This window comes from Lissotriton helveticus, chromosome 12, assembly GCF_964261635.1.
Source record: "Lissotriton helveticus chromosome 12, aLisHel1.1, whole genome shotgun sequence".
NCBI lineage: Eukaryota > Metazoa > Chordata > Amphibia > Caudata > Salamandridae > Lissotriton > Lissotriton helveticus.
In genome coordinates, this window is record NC_136073.1 from 29,211,312 (window position 1) to 29,238,821 (window position 27,510).

The 27,510-nt window shown below is 48.8% G+C and overlaps 1 protein-coding gene across 1 annotated transcript in view; it reads left to right on the forward strand.

Annotated features, from left to right (window-relative positions):
* Window positions 1–27,510, forward strand: part of NLGN2 (neuroligin 2) — a 498,268-nt gene that overhangs the window by 434,739 nt on the left and 36,019 nt on the right. Inside the window, exon 4 of the mRNA XM_078669344.1 lies at window positions 8,661–8,810. Coding sequence (XP_078525470.1) covers window positions 8,661–8,810 — 150 coding nt within the window. The remainder of the gene's footprint in view (window positions 1–8,660; window positions 8,811–27,510) is intronic.

Below are 27,510 nucleotides of genomic sequence, written 5' to 3' on the forward strand. Positions count from 1 at the left end.
GGGAGCCAGCAGGCACACCTGTTCGGCTGGGCGTCACGCGGCCCTCACGACTCACCCAAAAGGGTTGCATTCGCCTTTTTTCTCCTTAGTTCTTGCTTTCCCGCGCCTTATAGAACATTCTGCGTGGCTCAGCGTTTCCCCGCTGAAGCCGGGGGATTTGGCAAGCAGTGGAGGGATATGAAGGAAAGAAAAAAGTGCCAGCATCGTCAGGAAACAGCTCGTCTTCTGCAGGGAAGAAAGGAAGCTCACATGTTTAGGCGTGTGTATGGGCGAGGAAGCTGACGGCAGCCATCTTGGGTATCACAGATTCACCCCATTGGCAGGTCTACGTCAAGATATTGCGTCTGTACCCATAACCAGAGACGTTTTAAGGCATGGACAAAGTGGGCTCTGGCCCAGGGCCCCAGCTTTCGGGGGGGACCCCTGATAGATCGGACTCTGTTCTACACACAGTCCTGCCCGGATGGCCTTGAATGCTTTGTAAACACAGATGGTTTTAAATACCATGTTCCTTCAATTTAGTTTTAATACAGGTAATGTGTGGAAGTCTATTGCAGACATTTTGCAGAGAAATCTTGTGTTTCTGCTTTTCAACACCATTCAACATCTATTTAAAAAAGTTCCTTTTAGACCAAAACAGGATACAGAAGTGAAATTGCAGTGAATCACAGAGATTATTAAACACACATCCCTGTACCTGAATATTAGATGAAAACACAGTGACCTGGCCAAAGAGGGCATGCAAGAGCTGAAATCGGATCATCAATGCAAAGCTCATACATGCATGTATAAAAATTAAAAAAAACATGAATGCAAAGCTGTTCCCAAAAGGGGCCCTAAAATATGTTTGGTCCAGGGCCCCAAAATCCATAAGTCCCTGCCTAAAACTAGAATACAATCACACCTCTTATATTAAACGAAAGGCATTCATGAAAAAATCACTAAGTTATAGCCAGACTTAGCATTTAATCGTCTTTCTCTCGCCTCTGCAGTCTTTTTTTAGGTCTGGCTGGTTCTAGCTTTAGGGCTTTCCTAGAGCTTATACATCCTGCTTTAGCATCTGTTCTCTACTCAGCAGCCTTTGTGGTCCTTGCTTTATCCTACCTGCCCCGACTCCTCACCAGTTCATGCCCTTACTGCCTTTTCAGTGTCCACCCCAACTTTCTAAAACACTGAGTGATGTTTGATGTGCTCTAAAGAAACTCCCCATTCCAAAGTGGAATGGACAGCCTGTGTCCACCAAAAGAGACTTGGGGGAGTTCTCTCATACACCATCAAAGAAAGCAACCTACTTGGGCCCAGCTCTGGCAAGGCTAGAAATCAACCGCTTAAAGAAAGAGAAGCTTGGCCAGTGGGCGTTTGCGGCTACACCCTGAGATTCAGAAATGCCCGACTGATCACACCCTCAGTGGGATACCTTCCTTCCCAAGTTCAGATGAGCCGTGAAGTCTCTTCTTTTTGGGCAGCTCCTGCTGGGGACAGCTGGCCCAAACTCAATCTGACCTCTACCAACCCCATTGAGACCCTTATGTTGGGTGTCCAAAGTCGATCCAGGAGGGCAGATCAATTCCTGACTTTCAAGATAACCAGCAACTATGTAATAAGTTCTCTTATATCCATCGTATGTGCATTTGTCCGACCTGTATATCATGAAAGTCCTGAACGGATCTGGTGCTCCTGGGCCTAAGTTGGACATCCCTACTCTGTGCACAGACAAGAAGACTGTATCAATCAAACAGGACTTGTAACAGGTGTCTAATCGCCCGTGAGGGTATACAGGTGCTGAGGCCCTGCTTCTTGGGAGGGTTGAGTTGAACAGCCAGCTCTCGAGTCCCTTCTTGAATTCCAACAGAGAGCTTGAGTTCCAGAGGTGAAGGAGGAGGTTACTCCAGGACTTTGCAGTGAGGTGGGAGAAGGAGACTCCTCCGCTGCTGCGTTGGCGGATGCGGGGGTGCGAGCGAGCGAGAGGGAAGGGCAGAGCGCAGGTGCCTGGAGGGTTGGTGGAAGTTCAGGCGGTGGTTGATGTAGGCTGGTCCTTGGTTGTGTAGGGCTTGGTAGGTATAGGAATTAACTCCATGTAGTTTTCCCCGAAAAGAGTGAAAATCCCGGAACTCTTTCTGGAGCTTGTACATCAGGAACGTATTAAAAGGCAATATACAGAGGAGATAGATGGCTTGAAAGAGGCGCGTTGAAGCAGATAATGTCAGCGCTAGGACAGGCCTCCACTGTGCAATGAGTAGGGTCTGTCGGCGTGTAATACTACAGGGTCCCACACTACAATGTAAGACCTAGGCAGAGATGATCGCTGGTGGGGAAGAGTCGCATAGAAGCAGATACCGTCAGCTCCTTTGCAGGCCCCAGTAGGGCCGCCCCTCAGAGGGATGGCAGGGGTTGGTGGGTAGGTACTAAGCATTGCTGACAGGAGGGCGCCTGGAAGCGGATAGCGCCGGCTCCTTTGCAGGCCCCAGTAGGGCCGCCCCTCAGAGGGGTGGCTGGTTGGTGGGTAGGTACTAAGCATTGCTGACAGGAGGGCGCCTGGAAGTGGATAGTGCCGGTTCCTTAACAGGCCCCAGTAGGGCCGCCCCTCAGAGGGATGGCTGGGGATTGTGGGTAGGTACTAAGCATTGCTGAGAGGAGGGCGCCTGGAAGCGGATAGCGCCGGCTCCTTTGCAGGCCCCAGTAGGGCCGCCCCTCAGAAGGGTGGCTGGTGGGTGGGTAGGTACTAAGCATTGCTGACAAGAGAGGGTGCCTGGAAGTGGATAGCGCTGCTCCTTTGCAGGCCCCAGTAGGGCCGCCCCTCAGAGGGATGGCTGGGGATTGTGGGTAGGTACTAAGCATTGCTGACAGGAGGGCGCCTGGAAGCGGATAGCGCTGCTCCTTTGCAGGCCCCAGTAGGGCCGCCCCTCAGAGGGGTGGCTGGGGTTGGTGGGTAGGTACTAAGCATTGCTGACAGGAGGGCGCCTGGAAGTGGACAGCGCTGCTCCTTTGCAGGCCCCAGTAGGGCCGCCCCTCAGAGGGGTGGCTGGTGGGTGGGTAGGTACTAAGCATTGCTGACAGGAGGGCGCCTGGAAGTGGATAGTGCCGGTTCCTTAACAGGCCCCAGTAGGGCCGCCCCTCAGAGGGATGGCTGGGGATTGTGGGTAGGTACTAAGCATTGCTGACAGGAGGGCGCCTGGAAGCGGATAGCGCTGCTCCTTTGCAGGCCCCAGTAGGGCCGCCCCTCAGAGGGGTGGCTGGGGTTGGTGGGTAGGTACTAAGCATTGCTGACAGGAGGGCGCCTGGAAGTGGACAGCGCTGCTCCTTTGCAGGCCCCAGTAGGGCTGCCCCTCAGAGGGATGGCTGGGGATTGTGGGTAGGTACTAAGCATTGCTGACAGGAGGGCGCCTGGAAGCGGATAGCGCCGGCTCCTTTGCAGGCCCCAGTAGGGCCGCCCCTCAGAGGGGTGGCTGGTGGGTGGGTAGGTACTAAGCAATGCTGACAAGAGAGGGCGCCTGGAAGTGGATAGTGCCGGTTCCTTAACAGGCCCCAGTAGGGCCGCCCCTCAGAGGGATGGCTGGGGATTGTGGGTAGGTACTAAGCATTGCTGACAGGAGGGCGCCTGGAAGCGGATAGCGCCGGCTCCTTTGCAGGCCCCAGTAGGGCCGCCCCTCAGAAGGGTGGCTGGTGGGTGGGTAGGTACTAAGCATTGCTGACAAGAGAGGGCGCCTGGAAGTGGATAGCGCTGCTCCTTTGCAGGCCCCAGTAGGGCCGCCCCTCAGAGGGGTGGCTGGTGGGTGGGTAGGTACTAAGCATTGCTGACAAGAGAGGGCGCCTGGAAGTGGATAGTGCCGGTTCCTTAACAGGCCCCAGTAGGGCCGCCCCTCAGAGGGATGGCTGGGGATTGTGGGTAGGTACTAAGCATTGCTGACAAGAGAGGGTGCCTGGAAGTGGATAGCGCTGCTCCTTTGCAGGCCCCAGTAGGGCCGCCCCTCAGAGGGGTGGCTGGGGTTGGTGGGTAGGTACTAAGCATTGCTGACAGGAGGGCGCCTGGAAGTGGACAGCGCTGCTCCTTTGCAGGCCCCAGTAGGGCCGCCCCTCAGAGGGATGGCTGGGGTTGGTGGGTAGGTACTAAGCATTGCTGACAGGAGGGCGCCTGGAAGTGGACAGCGCTGCTCCTTTGCAGGCCCCAGTAGGGCTGCCCCTCAGAGGGATGGCTGGGGATTGTGGGTAGGTACTAAGCATTGCTGACAGGAGGGCGCCTGGAAGCGGATAGCGCCGGCTCCTTTGCAGGCCCCAGTAGGGCCGCCCCTCAGAGGGGTGGCTGGTGGGTGGGTAGGTACTAAGCAATGCTGACAAGAGAGGGCGCCTGGAAGTGGATAGTGCCGGTTCCTTAACAGGCCCCAGTAGGGCCGCCCCTCAGAGGGATGGCTGGGGATTGTGGGTAGGTACTAAGCATTGCTGACAGGAGGGCGCCTGGAAGCGGATAGCGCCGGCTCCTTTGCAGGCCCCAGTAGGGCCGCCCCTCAGAAGGGTGGCTGGTGGGTGGGTAGGTACTAAGCATTGCTGACAAGAGAGGGCGCCTGGAAGTGGATAGCGCTGCTCCTTTGCAGGCCCCAGTAGGGCCGCCCCTCAGAGGGGTGGCTGGTGGGTGGGTAGGTACTAAGCATTGCTGACAAGAGAGGGCGCCTGGAAGTGGATAGTGCCGGTTCCTTAACAGGCCCCAGTAGGGCCGCCCCTCAGAGGGATGGCTGGGGATTGTGGGTAGGTACTAAGCATTGCTGACAAGAGAGGGTGCCTGGAAGTGGATAGCGCTGCTCCTTTGCAGGCCCCAGTAGGGCCGCCCCTCAGAGGGGTGGCTGGGGTTGGTGGGTAGGTACTAAGCATTGCTGACAGGAGGGCGCCTGGAAGTGGACAGCGCTGCTCCTTTGCAGGCCCCAGTAGGGCCGCCCCTCAGAGGGATGGCTGGGGATTGTGGGTAGGTACTAAGCTTTGCTGACAGGAGGGCGCCTGGAAGCGGATAGCGCCGGCTCCTTTGCAGGCCCCAGTAGGGCCGCCCCTCAGAGGGGTGGCTGGTGGGTGGGTAGGTACTAAGCATTGCTGACAAGAGAGGGCGCCTGGAAGTGGATAGTGCCGGTTCCTTAACAGACCCCAGTAGGGCCTCCCCTCAGAGGGATGGCTGGGGATTGTGGGTAGGTACTAAGCATTGCTGACAGGAGGGCGCCTGGAAGCGGATAGCGCTGCTCCTTTGCAGGCCCCAGTAGGGCTGCCCCTCAGAGGGGTGGCTGGCGTTGGTGGGTAGGTACTAAGCATTGCTGACAGGAGGGCGCCTGGAAGTGGATAGTGCCGGTTCCTTAACAGGCCCCAGTAGGGCCGCCCCTCAGAGGGATGGCTGGGGATTGTGGGTAGGTACTAAGCATTGCTGACAGGAGGGCGCCTGGAAGCGGATAGCGCCGGCTCCTTTGCAGGCCCCAGTAGGGCCGCCCCTCAGAAGGGTGGCTGGTGGGTGGGTAGGTACTAAGCATTGCTGACAAGAGAGGGCGCCTGGAAGTGGATAGCGCTGCTCCTTTGCAGGCCCCAGTAGGGCCGCCCCTCAGAGGGGTGGCTGGGGTTGGTGGGTAGGTACTAAGCATTGCTGAGAGGAGGGCGCCTGGAAGTGGATAGCGCTGCTCCTTTGCAGGCCCCAGTAGGGCCGCCCCTCAGAGGGATGGCTGGGGATTGTGGGTAGGTACTAAGCATTGCTGACAGGAGGGCGCCTGGAAGCGGATAGCGCCGGCTCCTTTGCAGGCCCCAGTAGGGCCGCCCCTCAGAGGGGTGGCTGGTGGGTGGGTAGGTACTAAGCATTGCTGACAAGAGAGGGCGCCTGGAAGTGGATAGCGCTGCTCCTTTGCAGGCCCCCGTAGGGACGCCCCTCAGAGGGATGTCTGGGGTTGGTGGGTAGGTACTAAGCATTGCTGAGAGGAGGGCGCCTGGAAGCGGATAGCGCCGGCTCCTTTGCAGGCCCCAGTAGGGCTGCCCCTCAGAGGGATGGCTGGGGTTGGTGGGTAGGTGCTAAGCATTGCTGACAGGAGGGCGCCTGGAAGTGGATAGCGCTGCTCCTTTGCAGGCCCCAGTAGGGCCGCCCCTCAGAGGGATGGCTGGTGGGTGGGTAGGTGCTAAGCTATGCTGACAGGAGGGCGCCTGGAAGCGGATAGCGCAGGCTCCTTTGCAGGCCCCAGTAGGGCCGCTCCTCAGAGGGATGGCTGGGGATTGTGGGTAGGTAGTAAGCATTGCTGACAGGAGGGCGCCTGGAAGCGGGTAGCGCCGGCTCCTTTGCAGGCCCCAGTAGGGCCGCCCCTCAGAGGGGTGGCTGGTGGGTGGGTAGGTACTAAGCATTGCTGACAAGAGAGGGCGCCTGGAAGTGGATAGCGCTGCTCCTTTGCAGGCCCCAGTAGGGCCGCCCCTCAGAGGGGTGGCTGGGGTTGGTGGGTAGGTACTAAGCATTGCTGAGAGGAGGGCGCCTGGAAGTGGATAGCGCTGCTCCTTTGCAGGCCCCAGTAGGGCCGCCCCTCAGAGGGATGGCTGGGGATTGTGGGTAGGTACTAAGCATTGCTGACAGGAGGGCGCCTGGAAGCGGATAGCGCCGGCTCCTTTGCAGGCCCCAGTAGGGCCGCCCCTCAGAGGGGTGGCTGGTGGGTGGGTAGGTACTAAGCATTGCTGACAAGAGAGGGCGCCTGGAAGTGGATAGCGCTGCTCCTTTGCAGGCCCCCGTAGGGACGCCCCTCAGAGGGATGTCTGGGGTTGGTGGGTAGGTACTAAGCATTGCTGAGAGGAGGGCGCCTGGAAGCGGATAGCGCCGGCTCCTTTGCAGGCCCCAGTAGGGCTGCCCCTCAGAGGGATGGCTGGGGTTGGTGGGTAGGTGCTAAGCATTGCTGACAGGAGGGCGCCTGGAAGTGGATAGCGCTGCTCCTTTGCAGGCCCCAGTAGGGCCGCCCCTCAGAGGGATGGCTGGTGGGTGGGTAGGTGCTAAGCTATGCTGACAGGAGGGCGCCTGGAAGCGGATAGCGCAGGCTCCTTTGCAGGCCCCAGTAGGGCCGCTCCTCAGAGGGATGGCTGGGGATTGTGGGTAGGTAGTAAGCATTGCTGACAGGAGGGCGCCTGGAAGCGGGTAGCGCCGGCTCCTTTGCAGGCCCCAGTAGGGCCGCCCCTCAGAGGGGTGGCTGGTGGGTGGGTAGGTACTAAGCATTGCTGACAAGAGAGGGCGCCTGGAAGTGGATAGCGCTGCTCCTTTGCAGGCCCCCGTAGGGACGCCCCTCAGAGGGATGTCTGGGGTTGGTGGGTAGGTACTAAGCATTGCTGACAGGAGTGCGCCTGGAATTGGATAGCGCCTTGAAGCTCCTTTGTAGGCCCCAGTAGCACAGGCATCCACTGTGCGACGCATGCACACTCCCAGATGCGCCTCTCTGCTGGCAGCCCCCTCGAGGGGTCCGAGGCGCTCCTTCCAGCTGCCGACCCCCCCAGAAGCCCCCGGAGCCCCCAGAGCCGCCGCGAGCGGTGGCCGTCAGAGGCTCCTCATTAGCACGCGGCGGGTTCTAATTACTGCTCTCCGAATGCACCGGATTAATTAATCTTCCCGTTCCCATGGCAACGGAGCCAGGATTAAGACAATGAGTGACCTGAGAGGAAACAACAGGAAATGATGAGGAGAAGCGCCACGTTTTGTACTTCCATCATCATCCTTCTGGGGAGCGCGCGCGCGTGCATAGGGGGGGAGATGGGGGGGGGGGGGGCGCGGACAGTGGGCGCCAGCGAGACCTGCTGGTGACCTCGTGCAACCCGGCCACGCGGCGTGCTGGTGTGTGGAGCAGAGCTTGTGAAGGGGCCACCCACTGGGTGGTCGGTGTCTGGAGGGTGTGGGGGGGGGGGGGGGGGGGCAGAGTGTGAGGGGAGGGGGAGTGAGCTCAGTCGTGGCGTCCATGTCCAGCGCCATCATCTTTTCTTGCACCCAAACTTTCCCACTGTACTTTCCATTTTGTCCCCTTCTCTGTCTCCACCATTCTTCGGACTCATGACCCCACTGTTGATTTCACTCTTTTCTCCCCCTGTGACCCGTTTACCTTCTCAATGACGCACCTGCCCCCCCCCCCACACACACTCTTGTCTTCCATTCACTATTTATCAATCGACCAGTCATGGAGTTGTAGAGCGTGTTAATGATCCAGGAGGGTATCCAGGCGCTAGGCTCAGGGTGCCTGGGACTTCAGTCAGTTCTTGAGCCCCCTTCTGAATTCCTGGAGGGAGGGAGATGTCCTCAGGTGGATGGGTGGGACTGGCCCCTTTACTCCATGTCTATCTCTTTTCTTCACAACTTTTCACCTCCCCAACTCTTCTCAATCCTTTCCACCCTACCTCCACTCTCCACCACCTTCTCCTCCCACAAACTATACTCTGCCTTCCTCTTCCGGATTTCTTCTCTCTCCCCTATTCTTACTGATTATCACCCTTTCCTTCTCCCCTTTCCCCAGCTTCTCCTTTCTCCATCGATCTGCTCCTATGCGCACTACTGCACCCTTCCTTTCTACATCCCTATTCTGTGTGGGCCACCGCACGCTTTCCAGTTTGTTGATTGTGTCTACAGCCGCCTCTTCTGATCAATCCAATCGAAGGATGTTCACGCCTCTTGTTCCTCTCTCTCCCCGCCACAGATATCCGCGACAGCGGGAAGAAGCCGGTCATGCTCTTCATCCATGGTGGTTCCTACATGGAGGGGACAGGAAACATGTTCGATGGCAGCGTGCTGGCCGCCTACGGCAACGTAATCGTGGTCACCATGAATTACCGCCTTGGAGTTCTAGGTAAGGCAGCCGCGTAAGGCGGAAGGCCATCAGTTTAGGGAACCTGGCAACTTCTTTACTTTCTAGCTGAAGCGGCCATCTTGGAATGGGAGCTCTGCCAATAAAAACAGCAAGAACTCACTGAGAAGAAAAAAGGTAGGTGTAATGAAGTTTATGAGACAAAACAATGGTGCTTGGTCTGGGGCAACATAATCATAATCTGATGGTAACATTGACTAAAAGGCCCATGTCATATTAGGTCCTAGAGTGTTAAGCTGAATATGAAATAGTCCCATTCCAAGATGGCCACTGTATTGCCTTTGTGTCTGAGAAGAGAGTACAGCCTCTCCTACATGCAGCTTTCTTTTAGGCCATTTTTTGTGATCCTGTCTACTGGAAAGAATATGCAGGTGTTTCTAAGGTGATGGAACAGGTTCTACCTGCACAACCCTGGGGTATGAGTAATAGTTCCGCAATGGTGATACAGGACTCTGATTTTCTTGAATCTTCTCCGGTACCTGTGGCCGAGCACTCCAGTCCAGCTCGAAGAAGGTGGTGTCAAGGGATTCAAACTAATTACAGTGTGACACAGGTTATCACAGTCAATAAAGGTAAACGTCCACCAGAGATGTTAATTCTGTATTTTGCAAATGAATGCAAACTGAAGGCCTGCAGTTTACGCATGGTAGGGTTATTCACAAGCGTAAAGTAAAATAAGTGTAAGCAGGAAAGTGCCATGCCTCGGTGAGCTATGGTGGTGACTAACTCAACCCGAGCCTCCAGTGGTGGACCAGCAGTCAAACGTGCAACACACTGGCACAGAACCCTTTGTACATCATACACTAATGTGTTGTTACAGGAAAGTCAGCATAGACAGAGGACTACACAGTACAAGACACAACTCACTGGTTTTCGCCCAAGCCTTATTACACCCTTAGGTAACGTAAGAGTAGGAAAATGGTGGACAGTTGTGAATACTGGATGCCGCTAGCCCTTACAGTTTTCGAGTTATGACTCCCAACAGTTCTCATATAGAGTAACGTACATAAAAAAGATGGTAAAGTACTTCGGGGCAGATTTACAATAACTGGCGCATCCAGGCATATCAGCAGGGATGCGCCAGTTATTGTGCGCCGCAGCTCCGCCACCCTGGAAGCGCCGCATTTACAATGTGGCGCACCATGGGGCAAAACGACACAGATGTGTCATGCATCTGTGCCGTAAAAGCGGCGCATTGCTGGAGTTGCGCCGCAAGCGCGACGCAGCTCCAGCATTGCTCTGGGGGGCCCTATCTCCACAATGCAGCGTCAATCCTTACGGCTGCTTCAAGCAGGGGCAGGGCTTTGACGCAGTATGGGCCCAAAAGTGACTTCACTCAGATACTTTTGGGAGGCGTTCCTGCGCTGGAACGCCCCCCGCCCCGCGATGGGACGCCTCCTTCTGGCGCAGGGCTTTACAAAGTGACGCATCTGGGAGATGCGTCACGTTGTAAATACCTCCCAGCATGGCGCATCTTTTGCGCCGCCGCTGCGTCACAAAAGTGACGCAGCGGCGGCGTAAAAGAGGTGCAGGGGGCTTGTAAATCTCCCCTTCATGTCTTATCTACAAAGATGTGTCTGCCTGTGGTACAGCCTCCACAAAACTGCAAAATCGTAAAGAAGACACGTTTCAGGTCTTCGGGTAATTCAATGCTGGGTACTGTAACGTCAATAGGGAATGGACGAGTGTTACAAATGAATTGTATGTTTATTTATAAGTAGGGCTCCTGGTTTTATGGTATTTTCTTTTTTAACACTTCCATCTGTATTTATCCATATTTATTTTTTGGCCATTTTATTGGTATTTATCCATATTTATTTTTTGGCCATTTTATTGGTATTTATCCATATTTATTTTGTGGTTTGAGAATAAATGAAGTCGTAAAATTGTATATTTCTACATACATTTAACTGATAAACATGCACCTATATTTTGATGCCTGTCTTGTTAATTTTTTTTTGTGCAAATAAATCAGCCAAAAAAAGTCAAACACTACACTCATAGGTAAACATGTGCCTTTTATTTAGGGAAATCTCAACCTGTTTTTTAACTCCCAGCACTTTTCGTCTGCTCAGCTGTTGTCCTCGAAGTCACGACAGACAGCATGGAGAGTCACTCACAAGAAGCACAATTTGCAGCATTTTTTTATTTAAAAAGACAAAAACTGACAGGAAACATTTTGTTTTCTGTCTGTATTTATCTGTAGATATCAGTAAAAACTGAAAAAAACTTTTAAATCACTGAGTAACAACTCCATATGTAACATTTCCAGGGCCGGACTGGCCGTAGCGAGCACCGGGCATTTCCCTGGTGGGCCGGAGGGGTGGGGGCTGGTTTTGTGCCCATGGTGGCCGGTTTGGTTGCTGGGAGCCAGTTTTGCATCAGTGCTGCAAATCAGCCCCTGTAACAAAAGTGAGAGCTTCTTGCTAGCACCCCTGACACACAGGCATAATTGTTGTATTTTGGTAAATTTGTGTAACAAAATTTACGCAGAACTAATGAGATTACACCATTATGCCACACCCAGTAAATTTGGAGAAACATTTTAATGTGAGATATACCGTTCGGGTAATTTTTGAACGCAAGCAGCATTTCACTCCCTGCCCCTACCACGTCTTCAGACTGTGCCACACTGCTTTAGGTCCTGCCTGCTTATTTTTTCGATTTCTTGTTGGCATCTACCAATTTTACCTCAGTCTGGAAACTCACAAACCTTCTACCCTTCCTGAAAAAACTTTCAGCAGACCCTAGCACTCTGTCTTACTATAGACCAATCTCCATGGTGCCCTACACAGCTAAAGTTCTGGAAAAGTGAATTAACAAACAGGTGTCCAGCTTCCTTAAAGCTGACCACTTCCTAGAACCTTTACAGTCAGGTTTCAGGACTGCTCAGAGCACGGACACGGCTCTTCTTGCAACTTCTGATGAAAAACGACACAACCTGAATCACGGAACCTTCATTGCCCTGATCCTATTAACCCCTTCCCTGCGGGGCATATTCCCAGCGCCCCAGTGCTCATGACGAGCTGAGCTCGTCATGACTACACCCGTTTGTGTAGAATTCTCGTACAGCAGGGGAATTAGCCCAGCGTGCGAGCATTCCAATGGTCATGAGCACACGAGCACCGTGGCTCATGACGAGCTGACCTCGTCATGAGCATCGAAGGGGTTAAACCGGTCGGCGGCCTTCGACATAGTGTCACATGCCACGAGCTTACAAGTCTCCGCGATTTTGGCCTATGCTTGTACTCCCTCACATGGCTTCAGTCCTCCAATTCCAGTTGCCCTCAGTCTGTCTTATGCTGTCTCAGTCACACACTTCACAAGCTCACAAACCTCCTGTAGAACCCCCCAGGGCTCCAGTTGAAGCTCTATGCTCTTTAACACATACCTACTACCTCTTGAAGACATCATCAGATCTCTTGACTTTGAGTTTGTAATCTACGGAGACGACACTCAACTTGTCATCTCTATATCCATGCCATTACCGGTGGAACCCCGACTTGCCCCCTCTGATGGGATTTTTAGTAAAAAATTGAAATTCTGGTTGTTTGGATCCAGTTAAAACCCTATGTAGGTGCCATTCTTCTTTATTGATAGCCAGCCTCCTAGCGCTGGGGCACAGCGATAGAAGTAGCCATGCACTTTGCAAGTGGCATTATTATGATTATATCCGATCACATCCTCACCTCTGAAACTATTGTGCACGCTTGGAGTTGTCAGCTGAAGGAGAAACCATTACCTAAAACTAAACTGCCACAATACCCAGGTGGTCCTGTTCAGCAGAAACACGATGCATCGGTCTGATGATTGGAGAGTTAGGTCCAACTTCCCTACAGTGGATACTCTGTTTGGTACATGTCCGTGTATCTTGCCCACCGTCTGAGGTCCACTCCCTTCGTGCTCATACCAGAGCATGCATGAGCCATGAGCAAGTGCTCATATCTGTTTAATGGCCGATGCTTTTATCGCCATTACGACTGGTGGCAACCTGCGATCCTCTCTGGCTTGATCGATTTTCCAGCTTCAGTGGTTCCATTTCCTTCTGACTTCAGTGGAGCCTAGAGGTGGGGGGCGGGTCTACGCATCAGTGGTGAGTGGCATGCGGTGTGGAGGTGAAGGTTGTGTTCAAGCTCGCCTGGTGTGCGATGTGCTACAGCCTGCCGCTAAACCACTGTTTTTGCACGTTGGCGTAGAATAAATGCAGCCTGGGTTCTGATTTGGTTCCAGCCTGCAGCCGATGGCAGGACTAGTGGAGTGCTTAACGATTCAAACATTGAACCACATTCAAACCAGGAGATTTAGAGCACTCAATGAAGACCCTACTTGAGGAAGAAAACCCAACTGACCAAGGCCAACTAAGAGGAAAAGTCACCCAAGAGAAGCCACTTTAACCACAGAATGGAAACTTGGTCGCAAAGACCGCCTCAGACACCATTAAAATCTGCGAGGCATGCACTTAAAAAGAACGGGATACGAAGGACGCAAGCCTGGAATTCAAAATGGCGGGGTACCTAAAAAGCTGAAACAGAAGAAAATAAAGAGCAATCGATCACCAATAACAAAGACCTTGGCTTGAGACTTGCAAAACAGCACTCAACCCTAGAGTGCTTTGAGTTAGCAGGGCGACTGAGAAAGGCATGCGATTACTCATCTTTGCAAAAATGTATTTCAGTCGTTGATGCTTCAAACAACTGTAATGATAACCCGATTACCATTATTACTACTTTTCTCAAAAGAAATACTGTTCCAAATATATTAAATTAAGTGACAGTGACTCTATATATGGCTATGAGCAGGTAGGATCTGAAGAGATAAGGAATGGACATCAAGGAAACACTACCTCGCTGGCTACCTCCTTTGATAATTCAGACTTATTAATCGAACTGGATAGGCTTTCAGCAAGACGAGCTTTACAAAATTCACTTCTTTCAAAAGAAACTAAAGCCTTTTAATCTTCGCGCGGATCAAAACGCCATCTAACTAATAGATGAAGACAGCACTCGCCAGCTTATTCAGTGCTAAATGCCCATGGGAGCCGCGCGCTCAGCGCTAACTAAAATATCCGATAATCTCTTAAATCAATCATTACTATTACAGGAACAAGTACCTCCATTAAAAAAATTAAACACAGAATTAAAACCTCTACAGCAAAATTCAAAATCTGTAGTAAAAATAGAACAGATGTTAAATTCCTTTGAATCAGGCATTATTAACACCTTGTGGTTGGATGATATTACCAATTTGCTACAATTACTCCCAAGCAAAACTGGGGCAGTATTTATCGAGCCCAAGACCCCAATACTCTGAGGAGAGGAGTTGGCCTAAGGGATAGGGCACTCGACCTTGGACCTGGCGGAACCGGGTTCGAGTCTCGGTAATGACGCTAAACATTCTGTGATTCTGGGCAAATCACTTAATCTCCCCGTGCCTAACAAAAATGAATGTGTGTCCTCATTTAACATAACTGGTGCTATGTAAAGCGCTCTGATACCCGATTCAGGTCAAGTTTGCGCTATATAAAACTAAAAAAAAAAATATTTTAAAATACAAAATCAACCTATTAAGGATATAAAACTATTTTTCCATGCAGTATTTATCTACCCATAACAGGGCTCAAGAATACATCAAAAGATGTGGCTAGCAAAAAGAGAGTTATAAGCTGAAATACATAATTCACTAAAAAAAAAGAAATTCTAACCTAAAAAGCATTGACATCTATCGGTCAAATTAAAAACTGGTAAACGCCCATATAGATATTGAGAAACCCATGAGGGGTTTCCGCCCTATATAAGCAAATGTTGATTAAAGAAATTAAGAAATGTAAATGCAAATCTATTCACAAATTAAGTGAAATTTAAAACAAATGTTAACGAATAAAACCATCAAAAAATGTTCTCAACATTTGACCAGACAGAACTGAGTAAAATTAATGATTATATCAGACCATATTAATTTAACCTGCACAGGCAACAAAGAGCTCTCCCATGATTGGATGCAAGAAAGAAACTCAGCATCATCACATAAGAAAAGTAAGCCGATACCAACTTGTAGTCAAGTGTTCGCCAAAGACCCAATGTTCCAATAAATGTTATCGGGAAGCAAGTTATTAATGAGTTATCAGAACATTTAGCAACCTTCACAACCGACATAGTGAGAAATACAACTGACGGCCTCTCACTCCTTGTGAAGGCATTTTCAACATCGACACAAAGTTGTCCAACCCCCAACAAATGAAATGATTACGTCACAACCAATTTTAAATGCAGAGGACGATATGGATCAAACAAAAACACCAGAGAGGCTAATACAATGTCTTTCACAACAAATAGGCATTAGGACCACAGAAGGAACTTTGTGTAACAAGCAAATTATCTCCCTCATGATCTGAGAATGGAATCAACCACAAAAGTATATCAATAATTAATAACCTCAAAGCTATTAAATTGAATTTATGCAGACTGTACAAATCTGAAGGAAAACATGACATTTTAAATTGTCAAAACATTCTAAAATTATGGAGATTTTTTCCTGAATTAAAATATATTAATTCCAGTGGAGTTGTTAGTGTGAGGTTTATGCAAGGCAATAATCCTAAAAAAATTAATTACTTGTACATGCTTGGGCAACAGAATTATTTACAGCAAAAATCTGGGTGAGGCAGGAAGATCTGGCTGCATGGGGAATCACAGTCTCAACTGGTCACAAAACCAAATTATCTGAATATGTTACCATAAACAGATTGATGTCATTATTAATCCGTTTTTACATAATCATTGAATAAAATAATTTATTTTAAGGAACTAAGGGCCCGATGTAGGTAAATCCCATTTACCGATTTTGAAATACCAAATCCTACCGAATCGGTATTCAAAAATCGGTAAATGGGATGTAGGTCCCAACATCTGGATTCGTTACCGAATCCTTAACAATTCTTTAATTACCGATTCGGTAAATACCGAATCGGTAATGCCCATTCATTCCTATGGGCTTTGAAGCCCATAGGAATGATTAGGCATTACCGATTCGGTATTTACCGAATCGGTAATTAAATAATTCACAAGGGTGCAGGGGGTGTCACTTTGACACCCTCTAGCACCCCCAAAACGGGCATGTGTGCAATGTGGCACACAGACATGCCCTAAGGGCACGTCTGTCTGTCACATGGCACATGTGTACATGCACAGATGTGCATGTACACAGGAATCGGTTTTTTACCATGGATTTGTATTCCATGGTAAAATACCGATTCTGTAGGCCATGTGCTGATGGAACATTGGCTACCTACATTGCATTTTCGGTAGTTCTACCGAATCGTCATCATTACCGAATCGGTAAATATTACCGATTGGGTAACTTTACCGATTCGGAAATGATAACGATTCGGTAAAATTACCGAAAATGTGCCCCTACATCTCGATAGCCCTTTACCGATCGGAAACGGCCGAAAATCGGTATTTTCGGCCGATTCCGATCGGTAAAGGGCTACCTACATCGGGCCCCAGACCACTTAAGCGCAAATGAGCTTGACAATTCGAAAATTAGCCTTAACAAAGATTTGTCTACTGAACAACATTTATTTACTCCAGTCACCTTTGAACAATATTGTACAAATAATTTCAATTTCCCTTGTAAGCCCTACCATCTGTCAGAGGCAGGAAGCATTCAAAATGAGCTTTTGATCTGCTCATGGAAAATGTATGGTACTGAGGGACAAATTCGTTTTAGCAGTGAAAACATACATAGCGAGAGATTTTTTATCGCCGGCTATTGCTGGAAATTATCGCCGTGCTAGCGCATATAGCAATGGCGATAATTATTCCAGCGATAGCAGTGTTTTCCCTGGAACATTGCTGGTTTTCCAGCGATGTTCCATGGAAAACGGCGATGACCTAGCTTATACGACCCTGTGGTCGTATCAGCGTAATCCACCCCAATGTAAAGTATAGGTAAGTCAGCATTTTAGCAGACGTTAGTTTTTGTTGAAAACCGTGGTTTTCGCCAAAAACTAACATCTGCTAAAATACGTGGGCCTCCTTGTAAATATCGCAAAGTGCACATCAGCGATAATATTCAAGCAATTCTGCCCAGTGACGCCCACTTTGCATTTCATTAGAGATGCAAAACGAGGCGTCGGGAAAACGGGTGCTAACATGTACTAATGCATGTTAGCACCCACTTGTAAATAGGGCGATAGTTTTATCTCTGCTTTTTTGGCTTTTAAAGCCAAAAAAGGAGAAATAAGGCCCTTGTTGATATCCCCCGTAATAACGAGCGGGAAGATGCCACCATTTTGGAAAGTTCACTCATTTACAAAAAGGGGTTAAAAAGCAAGCCCAAAAAATATCGTCTCGTAACACTCCTTGATGCAGAATGCAAGATATTTGAAAAATTCTAATTGAATAAATGATCCACTAAGGTGAAAAAAGAAGTCTTTTGAGGTTAAATCAAATCGATTTCGGGAAGGATGCTCTAACATTGATGATGTCATAACCCTTATACTATCAGCACTGTATAGACTATGTAGCACTGCCTTTGACAAAATAAACAGAGGCTGCTGTGGCAAAAATGATCAAATTGGGGAATAGATCAATCATGTTTACATTTTTAATAGCTTTACATAAAGACACCTAGCTAAAAATTAAACTTTCATGTAAGATCAATATATCGCCCAAGATGTATGTGCAGAATGGATTAAAGCATTGATGCATTTAAGCAACACTCTTGTCTTCACTGTATATCTCTGATGGAACATACTCTTTAGATAGACCAGAAGGTTTATCACCAAAATATGAAACCCAGCAATCACCCACTTACCTTACGTAGCCGATTTGGACATCTTTTCTGTAACTCCAAATGGCCTACAATGAGAACTGTCCCGGCTAAACAATTTTAATTCTAATAATTGATTAACTGTAAATTTAACGAAAACCAAACTTATGTCCTTTAGCCAAACCAGTAAACAGTTAGGCTGGAAATGAGGAAACTCAACCACAGTTAAAGTTAAGAAAATATGACTATCTGGGAACAACAATTGACAATAATCTTTGTTGGGTTTATCTCATCTTCCTAAGAAAGCAAAAATTAAACCCCAGATCAAATCAGTGAAATATTTAGCAAAAATCGATGGTGAAAGAGCTATCAGTCCCTCCATTACTGCCTTGAATTCCAAGTTCCTTCCATTGCTCCTATACGTATCACTGATGCTAAACCGTAAAAGAGCCGAAGAGCCGAATAAAATGTATATACAAAATATATGATCTTTTTTAAATATACGTACCTCAACGCCACACTGCGATCTCAGACTTGAACTTAAAACCAACATATTGCTGCAGCGAACAGCTGTATCTGTGGTAGTCATAGAGCCAATGTGGACACTTTTAAATTGTTAGTCTTGAGGAATTTCAATTTATTAATTTTTTTTTTAATTAAAGGCAGTTTGCATCAAAAAGACAATTTAAGAATACAATCTTCCGCAACTGGACTTGTTTATCGAAATGAATCGAATGAAGCATAAACAAATTATAAGAAATATTTTGAGGAACAATAACTGAGAAAGACCTATTGATATTGTTGACATACAAACACTCGAAAATGGCAAAAGATTCCTGTTTAGTGGCAAGACAAAGAATATGAAGATTCAGACCTGGAGGCAGCAAAAAAGATGAAATAGCTAATATTCAGATCACGCTCTTTTATGCTGTGACACTACCAGGGACCTTGGAAACCTTGACGTACTCTTTCAAGAGGATGCAGTCTATGAGGATATAAGGATGATCTTTTGGAACATATTATCTGTCTCTGCCCCAAACTGTTTGACCAAAGAAAACAATATCTGTGAACCCCATTTTTAGAAGCAAGTATAAGAACAAGTAAGGAGGCAACCAGGTGCTGTTTTACATTGTAATCTCCTTTTTTTTAAAAATTTTGCAGACTTATGAAATTCTTGTGTTAGACAACTTTTATTGATTTCAATCAGATCAAACACTGGAATAAATTTCCTCTCACACTTTGCACTGCCAGCTCTTTCCTGGGGTCGTATTAGGTATACAGCGCACCTTACCAGCTTTTGCGCAATGGTGGACGTTTCAAAAGGTGCGCTGGGCACTAGCTGGGGCAGTTCGCCATATTACGAACAATACACTTCCCCCAGAGCAGTCGCAAACTTGCACTGCCCTTGGGACAGCACATTCAAGCAAATACAAGCTGCCATAGTAAAATAGATGTTTCCGACTGCCCTGTGGGCGGTTGCATTCGAATACTGAGGTCGGAACCGCCGACCTAAGGTCAGGCAGTGCCAGACTGCTACGGTTCGTCCATCCAACATCGTAATGAGCCCCATAGTGTTAAATGACAAACATGCATTTCACATAATTTCACACCATTTTCCAGACATTTTGCAACAGGAAATTATGTGAATTGTGCACACCCCTAAAGGTACCTGGAAAATTCAAAGGACAATATTTCATGATCTACCTGTTGCAGAGGGTTTTTCTTTTCTGGATTTCATAGTAATTTGAAGTGCAAGATCTGGTGGCCTATTTCTCTTTCCAAAGCCAGGCTCTTTCTGCTTGTACCTCACTTTAAATCAATGTTTATTCTCACCCAGCAAGAGAAATATTACCTGTGAAGGAATCTTCAAGTCATTACATCACAGCCTCTTCTTTTTGAAATTTTCATCAGTCTTCACATAAAGTTACCTGAATGGGGGAGGCTGAGGAATCGTTCGCTGGGCCGCCATTCAGCCATCCTAATCTGGTCGGAGGACTCTTGTGTTCCAAGACGAGAGAGATGGAGGAGCTTGTGCCCATGTGAGCTGTAGCCGGAGGCCTGTCCATCGCCTTTGGCTCCCGTGCCCCAGTGCTTAATTTGTAAAGGAAATAAGTGACAGGGCCCTCATCAGGAGGCTACTGCAGCTTGCCCCACCCATTGTCCCTGCCAGCACTTCCACTGGAGAATCGTGGCTCAATGGTTAGAGCGGCAGACCCTGATGCAGAGGTCTGGCCCGGGACCAGGGCTCAATTCCCGCCTCGGCGGGTCTTGGGCTCAATTTTCCTCGGACCTGTTAATTCCCGCCTCGGTGCCTATTCTAACAATGGGTCCCACGCTGCGACTCTGGGCAATAGCTTGCTTCACCTCCACAACGGCCCCCACAACACTGGGATGCCTGGCTTCACAGGGAAAAGCCAGGAGGGGTTCCACAGCGGTATGCGTACAAGGGCTGCTACTACTACAAGTATTAACATAACTACCAACCCTCACACTCCTACAAGTGTGACAATACAGACCATTCCAGTCATTTTTAATGTATACTGGATTAATAAACTAATGTTGTTGTGCTCATATCTTAATTAGACAATCAGCACCTCCTTGTGGCAGACTGTCATATGATCTGGTGTTGATAATTAAGTGCTGTGGGTGAGTGTCTGAAAAGTTACAGCGCTCCGTCCATCATCTCCTTGTGTTTGCTTTGTTTACCCTAAGTGTGCCGGGCATGCCCAGACGTTCACTTTGCCACTAGATTCATGCTAGCCTGGCTGATGAGGGATGTTACCCCAAAACCGGTCCCAGGATGCTTGGTTCTGGTCCAGGGAGAACCTGGCTTACCAGTATGGGCTGGACTGTTCCCATGAGGCACAGGGTCAAGACTGATTTGCATATGGCCATGTCTGAACTGGGGTGGCGAAGTGAGCAAAAGAATGATGATGGATTCAACCCCGATCTGTGACAGGGGGTGAGTGTCTGAAAAGTGTCAGCACTCCGTATATCATATCTTTGTGTTTGCTTCAATTAAGTGCTAGTGCCAAGCACTGGAAACCACTGTCTCAAATTAAGCTCTGCTGTGACATTGAAGCAGTACTTTATGTCCTGAGCATCCCCTAGCATACCTGTCCCTGGGTAATTACTGCCAATTTGACCAATTTCCTGATGTACTAAACAAGTTAAAGGCCAAGACAGTGGACAATCATATTAAATACATGTTTTCTCAAAGGTCAGAAGGATATAAGTCATAAATGTGTCCAAAGGATACTAAAAATATGTTGTAAAATCAGATCCAGCTTAACGCCAGAGGTCCCATAAAGTACTCACAGTTCCTAAAGGATGTTTCTTTGTTTTTGAAGCAGATCTTGGAAACCGGAAGCAGCATATCTACTTCATCTTCTTGTCTTGAGTATCTCCCCAAGGACTTTGGCTATTGCTGCCTAACATTCCTTGCTGTCAGCAGCTGCTTTCAGCTGTTTTTTAAAAATATATTCACATTTTGTAAGAAATGGACAGAATGACAAAATAGTAAAAGAGGGTGACATCCTAATGAATGCTGAGGAACATCAGGTGCATGAAAATAACCAATTTTGGGATACCCATAAACTTGGAGTTCCTAATGCCACAATGCTCCAGGGATCTGCTAAACTAGGGCAGTGGAGGGGGCTTCAGTCATAGGGCAGAGCAGGGAATGGATAGGAATGGTGCAGTGCAGTGTCGTGTAAGGTGCAGCGGTTTCTTCTGTCGAGCGAGCAGAAACACTTCCTTGAGTGTTCCCTGGCAATAAGGATCCACCATAAATTTTCTGTCTCACGTTTGATGTCTCTTAGAAGTACTATGTGCTCTAAGGGGGCAGGACACCGCGCAGAACAGATAATTCAAGAATTATTGCATCGAATAGCGATTGCCGCAGCACGAAGTGCCAAAGAGGAGAAATCAAAGAGTAATTGGGACTGGGAAAGGCAGTCGGTGGACATAGGGGAGCATCATAAGCCCAGTAATGAGCAGGACCACAATACAAAGGTGCGGATGGGCTCATATTTTGTTAAAACACAAAGAGCAACACGGCTACGGATGTCGTCAGTGGTCAGAGAAGGTGAAATAATTATGGAAACACCAAGAGATGGCTGTGAGAATAACAACCACTTCAAGTCAATGAAGGATCTTCCCCCATGTTGTCTTGTGGGGATGCTCTTCTGAACATTTCTATTAGTTACTTGAGTTTCAGCAGCTTTTCCAATCAATCAATCAATCAGTCACTTGTAAAGCGCACTACCTATCCGTGAGGGTCTCAATGGCGTTGAGGGGAGTGGGGTGCTGCTACTGCTCGAAGAGCCAGGTCTTGAGGAGTCTTCTGAAGGTGAGCAGGTCTTGGGTCTGTCGCAGGTGGGTAGGGAGGGTGTTTCAGGTCTTGGCAGCGAGGAAGGAGAAGGATCCCATGAGGAGGGACAGCAGCTGGACCATCAGATGCCTTGGAGGAGATCGTGTACCGCAAGGCTCCACGGATGTCCTTTGCCTGAGGTTCTATACGCTTGACTCCGGCCATTCATGGAGCGTCTGCCCAGGCCACTTATACATGATCCATCTGCTGCCGCTGCCCCGTCATGATTCAATAGAATGGGTTCGATGACCTGCTGCCCCTTCATGATCCCAAAGACCTGTTCCATGTCGCTTTACTAAAGACTCGGGTGGGCGGAATTTGCGTAGTCGCGCTACGCAAAGCTCTGCAAAAAAGTAACAATTCTCTGCAAGCACGCAAAAGTTCCACGTAAACGCGGAATTGTTTGTTCCGCCAATTCGCGATGCTTTTTTCCTGTTCACAAATGCTGTTTGCGTGCTCGGGGAGAAATATCTTGCGAACACGCATTTTAAAAGCGCGAACAAGCAAAAAATCTGCGAAGCCGCGGATCGTGGAATTTTGGGTAATTCCGCATTCTCCATGGAACGATAAATTCCACAAATTCCGCAGTGGAAAGGAATTTACCACCCAGGCCTACTAGAGAGCCAGGAAGGGTGAAGACAGTGTGCAGCCCCCAGAGCAACCACAAGGGGAGCATTGTAGACAAGGGCAATAGTTTTGGCTTTGATATTGTGGAATATTTCCTAAAGCTTCATCAATACGTACAGAACAGGTACATTATGAGCAGCAGCAGTGCAAGCTTCCATCACACACAAGAGGTGAAGCGTCGTCGGTGTCAGTGTAAGCCGGCTTCTACTCACAGGGCAGGACCATGCATGGGCAGCAGCTGTTCAAGCTCACCTCTCGTAGAAGTGGTGTAGTACACTTCCTAGCTCATCTCAGGCCCATACTGCATTTTGCTCCCTGAGACGTTTCATGCTGCCGTGCAGAGGTTTGCTGCAATGTATGCGCTTCTAGTGGAGCTCTTGACGCCTATGACGTCACTGCTGCTCCCACTACCCCAGGCACACACGCTTCCTGAGGTTCTGGATAGACGCCCCAGGAAGAAGCAAGAGATGCACGTTGCACAGTTCAGCATCATGGCCTTCTACAGCCACACAACGTCCCAGCATCAGTGACACCATTTGGGTGTTGGGTGCCATGTGGTCGGTAGGCTGCGGGTGATCACTGGCCAGGTGGAAGTCGGTATGCTGTAGGTGTGACATGGCAGAGACTGGCACTGTGCACCCCTCAGGAGAGATTCTGTCCAACTATTCAAGTTCATGACATTGGTGGTGCTCAGCTGCTCTGCGCTTGCTTCCTGCTTGACTTTTCCCCTTACCACTCATCTGCCCACCATCAAGCAGCCATACAACAGTAGCATCCTTCACAAGAAGCAAACACCAGCAGGTCTTCTACCCTTCTAGAGTTCCAGTCCATTGTGCACCCTCCCTGGCACCACGTCCCCATCCTGTGCCCATGGTTTGTGTCAGACTCCCAGAGAGCAGACATCTCAGGAGGTCAGACTGCTTCTTGGTGCTATATGCCTCACACATTGCATCGACCTCTGCTGGGGGTACGGCGACTCAACTCTGATGAAAGAGGGACGGCTGAGAGCCCTGAGGAGCATCCAGAGGGCTGGAGACAGCACTGGCAGCCTTGCTTGGGCCATTGAATGTGTTATGAAGTCTGGAAAGTGCGACCACCCAGGTTCCACAACTCCAGAGGGAATTCTGTCATCGTCTCGAATGCCGTCGCTTGGTTGGTTGAGATGTCCTGCTCGCTTCGTACAACGTGACAGGGCATCAGATACATTATTCATTGTGCCGCGGGGCATGACATGCCCTATATATGATATCTCTTGAAGCGTCACTATCAAGAGCCATCAACCTCCAGAAAAACACATCTCCCATGACCCACTCCGGTATATGACGGCATCCAAAGCAAACGCAAGGAGATGATGGACGAAGCGCTGAAACTTTTCAGACTCTCACCCCCAGTCACGGATCTGGAATGACTCCATGGAATAATAATGGCACCCAACACAGATCTCTGACCAAAAACCACACTCGGCTCTTCCACACCCCGCAACCATCGGTACACACTCCTCTAGTCTGACAACGTGAAGAGCCATGAGCTTGTGACACTAAAAACTGTGTTACTACATGACGCGACCATGAAGAAACGCAGTGCCAATGCTAAATCACTGTCTTTGTTTCACCAACTTGGTAACACACAGGGTACACTGTACAACAATGTTCCGCTTTCCCTATTCAATGCACCAGGCTGTGTAGTCATGCACGGGTCACATCCCCTTTCTTGACAACACATTGGAAGCATGGTAAGTCAGATGATAAAGATGAGCTGTAGCTCAGGTCGGCTGTCCTCTCTGGGGATGCGAGTTGATCCATCCTGCACCTTCAGGCATGTACGCTTAGCCGCTATTGGTTTATATCACAGCAGACATGACATAAAGGGCTTATTGCCTTAGACATTCTCTCCATTGGCTGCTTTCAAGCTGCTCTACCATGGGCATTGAGTTGTCTATTCTATGGGGCCTGCAGCTTTCAGAAGTTGAATTTCTTCTTACAAGCCAACGAGAGAACTTACATCTGCTAGCCGCGCCACTATTCAACACAGGTGAATTAGGAGGGCACGTTTGTGAGGACATTGCTTCACTTACTTGGCGGCCACCAATTGGACTGCCCTTCCCATCAATCTGTGCCCTACCCCATATCTTGTTCTGTTTCGTAAACTACTGAAAACGTTTCTGTTTCCGCCCTGAAGTTCTTTGTATATGGTTTAATGGAGAGTTTTTGGGTCAGGACTGTTGTCGGGAATATCCCTTCTTGGATCAATATTTGCTCTATAAATGCTATAAATAAAATAGATACCTGGCAAAAGTGTTTCAAAAGCTCCAGCACCAATGTATAGCTCTGGACCAATCATAGACCATGTGAACCAGACATGATGTTCTTAGTACAGGATTGGCCGGGAACAAGCATGTAGGTGATTCTCATTGGCTGTCGTCAAGAAGACTAGAGGGAAGAATTGTTCTTCGGATCTGATGCAACCTTAAAATTAATTGAAACTATAGATGGGTGGAACACGTACCCATCATTCAACTTCCCAGTTCGCTAAGTCATTAGCTAGTTAGAAAGATCAGCTCATTCAGGATTGTTATCCCAGATACACATTGATAATAATTCCACATTTGTAGACCATCGAACACTATATTGCTACCCTTTGAACCTTGTGGTTATCCGCATGCTAATCCATGTAACTAGCTCAGCTAGTGCAATGTCCACCTGGGCTGGGGCAAGAGTGTGTTTACATGTGTATGCCTTGAGTAGAAAGGCCCTGATTGACCTTGTAGAGTACCTACATGTTGCCCATGAAGGATTGACTATCATACCTGCTGATGCCACCACCAAAAACCTGCCCACGCCATGCTGCACCCAAAACTTCAATGGAGCTGGCCAAGGACGGGCTACATTTTGACCTAAAAGCAGGTGGTGAAGTGGGAGAGGTTATGTTAGCCAAACCGCGTGTCCAGCTTGGAAAAATGACGACTGAAGTAGCAGTGCTCGCAGGTCGACTCGTAACTCCCAATGGCCAGGACAAAAAATACAAGGGGACCATTGGGTCTCAAGAGCAGCAATTTTACCCCCAACTCTGCTCGCGGGTTATAGGATCTCTGCAAGAGCTCACAGTGCTTCTGGTAGCCAAAGAGTCATCATCGGGCGATGTAAAAGTACAAGCTCTTGTCAATGCACAGGCAATCGTACCACTTTGTTTTGGAGGTCACCATCATGTCTGGTCTAACTTCGCTGCGCCTTAAGTCGGAAACGGCTTAAAATGGCCTTCTTATCCTCGCATATAGCTGTATTGGCTCTCTGTTTGCTTTCTCCTTTGACCATAGTCTGTGAGCCCTTTCCTACTCCAATTCACCCCTCATGAGCTGGCTCACCTCGGTTGGTCAGGTGTTATGTGATCGACTCCCCTAGTCCGCTTTGGGACTTGGACGGTCGGCTCTTGGGTTGTAACAAGACCTCTGGTGAGTGGCTTCTGGGTTGTCCCGATTTGTAACAAGGAGAGAATGGAAGGACTTCTTCCATGGGACGGCTTGGTTTCCTCGTGACTTCGAAGCCCAGGTTTGATCAAACAAAAAACTACAAGTCTTCACTTCTCTGCCTCGCCTTTGGTAGTCTGGTAAGCACAAAGCAGCCTTGCTCACCTCCAATCACAGCACAAGCATGAGGCCACAGACAACCATGGGCTCTGCTAATCACAGGTCTCTGAGCTGTCTGAGGTCACATCAGCAGGACAGGGCACTGGGCTGAGGGTTACCTTGGGGTGCCATGGGGTAGGGAACTCAAGTGGGTCAGAAAGCCTTGAAATGCTGTTGGATAATAAGCTTCGACAGGCTGACATTTTCATGCATCGTTAAGGTTGCCATATGGCTCCACGTCATCAGGAACACTGTGTTCAAGTCCTGGGTTTTCTTTTGACAATGCTACACTCTTTGGGAGTTCTGGGCCTGGCAAGCCTCAATTAAACCAATGGGATCACATTTCCAGATTACAATGGTTTGTGGAATTAAATGCTTGGTCTAGAGTGATGTCGCTGATGACATGTAGTCATCTGGTAACCCTTTGACAAAGGGCCACTTGGCACCTATGATTAAGTGGTCCACAGAGTGACACAGTTATGTGTGGATTTTGCATTTCCAGTCTGTCTCCTGTGAAATTCTGTTTTTCTGTGTCTTGTCTCTAGAGGTGGGCAAGCCACTGAAAGCTTGATCCAGGCTCGAGCCAGGTGCCGGGCTCTAGCTCAACGCGAGGTCCTCAACCTTTCTGGGGGCCCCCTGATCGAGCCACCTCTATTCTGCAGAGTCTAGCCATGCTTACCGTAAATAAGTCTTAAACAGATCGTTTTAAATACCTTTTTCCTTTATTTTTAATGAGGGTGTGGAGTCTATTACAGACTTTTTGCAGAGAACTGTTGTGTTTTTGTTTCATGCAACATCCTTAAAAAAGGTTTTCTTTAGATCAAAACTGGACCTAACAAATGTGAAATGGGAGAGGGGAGGTTATAGATATTATTAGCATTAATATTAGTGGGCTGCTGTTGTGTTACAATATTGAACACACACACCACTACCCCTGAATATTAGATGCAAACACATTTAGAATTTAGACAAGTGTGCCTCTGCACTGTTAGTGATCTGGCCAACTGGGCATGAATGAGCTGAAATTGGATCATAAATTGAAAGCTGTCCTGAAGAGGGACCCCAAAATATGTTTGGCCTAGGGCCCCCAAAATCCTTAAGATGTCCCTGCTCTTGGACCCTCAAGGCCAAAATGAGACAAGCTTTCATGGGTGTTATGTGGCGTAGTGGCCACAGCTTTGAATCCAGGCCTCTGTTCAGCATCCTGTGAATCACAGCAACTACTCTTGCCATGCTGAAAGAAAGCGAGTACATAGGTTGTGTCTGTTGTAATGTGTTCTGATGTCTTT